Below are 6,000 nucleotides of genomic sequence, written 5' to 3'. Positions count from 1 at the left end.
GGAGTTGGAGGAGAAAAAAATCTTTTATTGTAAAAAGAAACTGAAGAGGACGATCTTACCTATTCATATGACCTTTCCCACACTAATCAATGGCCAAATAGCTCACCACGTCTGTTTAAAAGATAGAAAACTTCTTTTCTCCAGCTGACCTTGACCTATAACAGGGGTCGGCAACCTTTTGGACGTGGTGTGCTGAATCTTCATTTATTCACTCTAATTTAAGGTTTCGTGTGCCAAATTTTAACGTTTTTAGAAGGTCTCTTTCTATAAGTCTAATATATATAACTGAACTCTTGTTGTATGTAAAAGTAAATAAGGTTTTTAAAATGTTTAACAAGCTTCATTTAAAATTAAATTAAAATGCAGAGGCCCCCAGACTGGTGGCCAGGACCTGGGCAGTGTGAGTGCCACTGAAAATCAGCTCGCGTGCTGAAGGTGGCACTGGTGCCATAGGTCTACTACCTTATAGGTCAGGGGTAAGCAAAGTCCTGAGGTGGCCAAGGCAAAATGATACCTTGATGATTTATTGTTTCCATCTGCCCTAGTGAGGGGCTGGTTAAAAGTCTACCACCCATGAACTAAACAGGTGCCAGATCACTGAAAAATCAACTGAAGTTATCCAAAGCCCATTGAGAGAGAGCCAAACTGATGGAGATACCCAGGTGATGAATTCTGTTCTAAGAATTTACATTGACAGGGAGCAGTAACCAATTGAAAATCCACAAGTTGGAGTAATCTGAATTTTCTCTCACATATCCATAATCTATTCTGGGCACAAAGTGGCAGGTGTGTAAGACCCTTTCAAAATTTGGCCCTAAAGGTTGTGACTAATGTTCATAAAGCAAGTCAGTAGTAAAAACCAAGACTTAGGCCACAGGAGTACTTACTTTCCTTCACCACTAGCAAATCCTCTCTCTAACCAGTAAACTGCTTCTCACAACATTCTATTCTGGATTAGGATTTGGAACATGTTTAAGAGTTGGTACTATCTTCATAGAATCAACAAAAACTCTTCTCTTCATTCAACTTGCCTCCCTATCATGGTTTGGTTACTACCATGAAATCAGCTCACAGCCCACAGCAGTAGCTGAGTACACAGTTCCATAACCAGTGCGGTTTTGGGTTGATTTAAATCTTTTTTACAAACACTTACTTTCCTTAAGAAAGTCTGCTAAACACTTTCTCTAAAACGTTAAATTGAAATCAGAAACTAGAGCTGAAGCCAGAAACTCACTTAGGCTTTCAGTTCCTGTTATGTTTGCACTTTGATTAATCTAGCCTTATCTTGAGTTATTTTTGTATAAAATTTCCTGTAATTAGAGAAATAATTACATTATTTCTGAGCAATCTATTGTGTAGTCCTCATCAACAAGGAATTTTGTGCACATAGGATAAAGTGTTGTTCCAATGGACAGAACTTCACTGATGCAATAGTGGAGGAAATGGAGCTGAATCTTTACCACAGCCATGACAGAGAATTTTAAAATACCTTTTTGTTAAAGAAATGAATCCATTCTAGATTTTCACTGTCCTCCTTTCTTGTTACATCTTTCTCTGGTCAATGATAAACCACAGAAATCTTTACTGTGGATTCTTGAGGGCCAGACCATTTATGGTTGTGGACAGTAGACTGTATTAATGCCCTTAAACAGTGGCTTTCAACCTGCGGTCTGCAGATGCCTGGGGGTCTGCAGACTGTGTCTAAGGTGTCTGCGAAAGGTCGTCATTACCATAGAACAGTAGTTTTCAACCTATGTCTAAGATACCCAAAGAGGTCTGCATCTGCATTTGAAGTTTTTTTTAGAGGTCTGCAAATAACAAAAGCTTGAAAACCACTGCCCTACCAGGCTGCCAATGCTGCTATCCAAAGAAAGGATGATTTTGCTCCCCGAACAGTTTTCGAATATTATTTGCCTCACAATAATTCCTAGATAATCCAGTTGGGGTTGGGATTCCAAAAGGATCCAATGGACTCCTAGGGAAAATTACAAAACAGGGTTTTTGCAGCCCTGACCTGAACGAGGTCACTATAGGTGATCAAGGTGGCATTCACATTGCTTTCTGTGTCAGTGCAGATCAAGATAGATTGAAAAGTGAATCTACCTGCATTGTAGCCCAAGACTACAAGTGCATTACCCAAGGCTGTCTCCAGAGTCAACTGTCCTGCGCCAATGCACCAAATCTCTCTTCTGCCTATATGCTGAAGTCCCCCAAGATTATTAGTTTTGGCAACTCCAGGATCAAACATGACAGCAGCTTTCCTCCCTGGTGGGAAGCTTGTCGTGCCATTAGTTGAAGCATTGATACACTAGTTTAATCCCAAATTTCACCTACTACATTGGCCACTCAAAGATCTGTATCTCGGGGAAGAGGCATTCCACACATTTAATGCAACTTGCTAAAAGCCTGTGTGTTCCTTGGTTCTGTTCACACCAACACCTAATTCATCCTAATCAGAGAGGGCAAACTAAACAGATCCAGTTGATCAGGAAGTCTGTAGAGTCCAAGTTTTATCTGAATCTGAAATTTTAAATGCAACAGTACATACAAATGATATAATGGGTATTCATTTAACCTTTAGATTCCTGTCCATTTTAATTGCACAATAACTGGGATTGCACATAATATATTATGAGACTTAAAAGGTTAAGCCTTTCAGACACCCAGATATTAGGGAAAACTCAGCATGAAGTTAACAAGCCTGTGTCCAAAGTTCAAATTCCTTGGTTGTTATAGTAAAATTTTTACTTTTATGCTGAAAACTAATGCTTTGGATCCCCACCCTCAGTTATCTGGCACATGACTCATAAGCAAAACACTTCTCCATGAGAGGTCACAAAATGGATTTATGATTTTGAATCAGAATCTAATATTCATTATTTAGGAAACCACTGAATCAAATATGTTTCTCCTTGTTAACATATTGCATCTAAAAGCAACAACTAAAGCAATGTCTGGGGAATTAACAGAAGGCAAATAAATATATAAATAAAATATAACAATATTGGTAAATTACAAAATATTTGACGTATCAGAGGGGTAGCCATGTTAGTCTGGATCTGTAAAAAGGGACAAAGAGTCCCGTGGCACCTTATAGGCTAACAGAAGTATTGGAGCATAAGCATTTGTGGGTGAATACCCACTTCAGGAGCATAAGCTTTCATGGGTATAGTGGGTATTCACCCATGGAAGCTTATGCTCTAATACTTCTGTTAGTCTATAAAGCAGCCACAGGACTCTCTCTCGCTTTTTTACAATCAGCACCCCTTTAAAACCTGTTTTTTTAACATGTCACTAAGATCTAAAAATAAAATATATAACTCACTAAAACTAAAGATTTTATTCATCTTTACAGGATATTAAAATATATTTGTATACATTTGAGTAGAAGAACTTTGAACATAAAGGTGCAGTTAACTTACATAACATACAGACAAAACATTTTGAACAAACTCATTGCTAAGGCCTTGATCCTGCATGTGAGTACTTTGTGTACATGACCAGCTTCAACGAACACAATCAAAGCCTATAAAAGAGCTCAGTCATTTAAATAAAAAAAAAAAGTGTACATTCCTTACCCTGAGTATTCAGGAGTAGCTGAACGCCTTTCAGGATGAAACTCATACTAATTAGTTATAGGCAGCAATCGAAAAACCCTTCACACATTGAAAATTATGATTGCTAAATAATATGCTGTTTTGAACTGTGGCCTGCAATTTGCCTATTTCATAAAAGTTTGAGGGCACTATGATATATAGTAGTCAGAGTGTATAAAACTTTCCTTTGACAATAATGAACGTTTATAAATTATTTAAATAAACTATGTATATTGACAATCAATTTGTGGTGCATTGGAATTAGTAACCTAATTTTTTAGCATTTTACAAAACAGCAATTTTACTGAAATTCACTGAAACAGAAAACATGTAGTCACACCTATAAACACTAGACAAGAATTTTTCTTGCTGAATCTTTGTCTGAACTCACTCCCTTCAGCTTGGTTCCCAAATTACAAGTGAACAGCTGAGCCACAGCAAATGTCTGGCTTGTCTCTGTAATAATAACTAAAGCCCTCACCTGCAACTTGTTGTATATGAGCAAAACTTTCTGTGCTTACATGGAGCCCTACTGACTTCGACAAGGGTCTGCCTGCGAAAAGACACAGGACTGAGGCTGCAGTCATTCAGTACTACATTAACAACATACTGGCTCTTAAGGATTTGAAGTTTTGGAAATAATTTAATGCCAAAAACAAATCTTGAGAAAACACGGAAGTCAATTTTAACTTTCTTATACTGTGGTGTACCGTAATGCTCACTAGGACACTATGCCAACAGGTATATCAATAATGGAATTCGAAAGACACAAAACTTCTGCAAACATAACAAATGTTGCTCATCAAAAGCCGTTAACTACACAACCCTAGAAGGAGCATGCCTTACTCTCAGGGGTAATATTTCCTTTTCAAACTGGGCACAACACACCCTGCTTTTTTAATAACATTAACTAATTAAATTGAAACTGCTGATGCTGTGTCTTACATTTAAAACCAGTTCACAATTCAAACAATATTAACAATAGACATCTGCAACAAACTGGAAAAAGAATCAAGACAGTTGGAAAAAGAATACTTTTTTCATCTTTATGTAATATTGAGTATTGGTGTTAATGTTTCTTTTCTCAAATTATAGTTTTATTATAAAAACAAAACTCATTATGATAGCTACTTCTGTCCAGAGGTCTTAATTATAGACACTTGACTTTTCTTCTCATGTGCTAACTTAAAATAAGATGTTCACATCTGAGTTGCATTCAGTGAGTTAAGAAAGGGTTACGGGATCGTAGCATTTCACAATGTTCCTCAACATGGCTGTGCAGCTCTCCTCTGCCAGGGCATTCTGGCTTCTCTGAAGAATTAAGAAAAATAAGCTCTTTGTTTGGCTTTTGCTTTTTCCAATCCACGTTTTCTCACTGTGGCTAAGCTATTCCTGCTTTGCTTGAGTTTGCTTTTATTTCATTTCTTTTTCCACTTTTTCATCTTATTTGCTTGTTTGGCATTATTTTTCTTCAGTTTCTTTGCAGCCACACCTTCATTTCTAACAGGCTTAGCTGGCAAGGGATTGCTTTTTGTTTCCATGGATACTGGCTTTTCATTGTTGGGTGTGTCTGTGTGTGCTTTTGCCCAATTCATCTAGAAGCATTGAGGAGAAAAAAAAAAAAAAAGTATTAGCTTCTTCAATCTGCATTAAACTTTAAACCTAAGTATCTAGAAGCTTATATTCAGAAAATTGCCAGCTACATCTAGCCCACAGAGCAGTCCTTAAAATTATGTTACATTTATATAATAGATTAATATAAGGAACCCCTTGAAAAAAATACAGGTGCAAACTAAGCTACCAGAAATACTGTTTGGATATTCTTTGCTTGTTAAAATGTCACAGCATTTGTACAAAATATTAGCATGAACAGTTTGGCTTTGTTAGTGGAAATTCTCAGTTTGCGAAATGCATCGTTTACTCACTGCAGTATAGGTTGGGACTCTGACAAATTCCATCAGAGGCTTCTCCAGACCTAGATAATCAGTTTAATATAAGTTTAACACTGTGTTACACTAAATCAGTTTACTTGTGATTTAATTTTAGAAGACATGGTCATTTTCCCAGTCTGATAAATTCTTTGGTAAAATTCATTTCTAACAAACTTATTACAATGTATATCTTCATGCTAACTTAGTCTGTGAAGTAACGGAAAACACACACTGTGTGAAGTTGTTCATTTTTACTAAAAAGAAATAAGCCACTCAAATACAATTATGTTTATGTCTGAGACACCATAATCATATTTTCTTAAATAAAAGGTAAATCATATGCCTTCAGACAAGGAGTGACATATGGCTCTTATTTTAAAAATAGCCTTGTATAAAAATAAAGGTAGCTATTTCCATGATTATTTCACTGTTTAAGAGGACATAGCATAGGAATGAGAATTTGATTAACGTCC

General features: G+C 36.5%; 1 protein-coding gene across 2 annotated transcripts in view; it reads right to left on the bottom strand.

The window, feature by feature from the left end:
• Positions 1-2,492: 2,492 nt before the first annotated feature.
• Positions 2,493-6,000, bottom strand: part of ICE2 (interactor of little elongation complex ELL subunit 2) — a 53,595-nt gene continuing 50,087 nt past the window's right edge. For both annotated transcript variants that reach the window (XM_050966978.1, XM_050966979.1), the window contains one exon: positions 2,493-5,191. In XM_050966978.1, the coding sequence (XP_050822935.1) occupies positions 5,015-5,191 (177 nt within the window). In that variant the 3' untranslated portion in view covers positions 2,493-5,014. The remainder of the gene's footprint in view (positions 5,192-6,000) is intronic.

The sequence above is a fragment of the Gopherus flavomarginatus genome, chromosome 9 (assembly GCF_025201925.1).
Source record: "Gopherus flavomarginatus isolate rGopFla2 chromosome 9, rGopFla2.mat.asm, whole genome shotgun sequence".
NCBI classification, from domain to species: Eukaryota; Metazoa; Chordata; order Testudines; family Testudinidae; genus Gopherus; species Gopherus flavomarginatus.
This window is presented reverse-complemented; position numbering and strand designations above follow the sequence as displayed.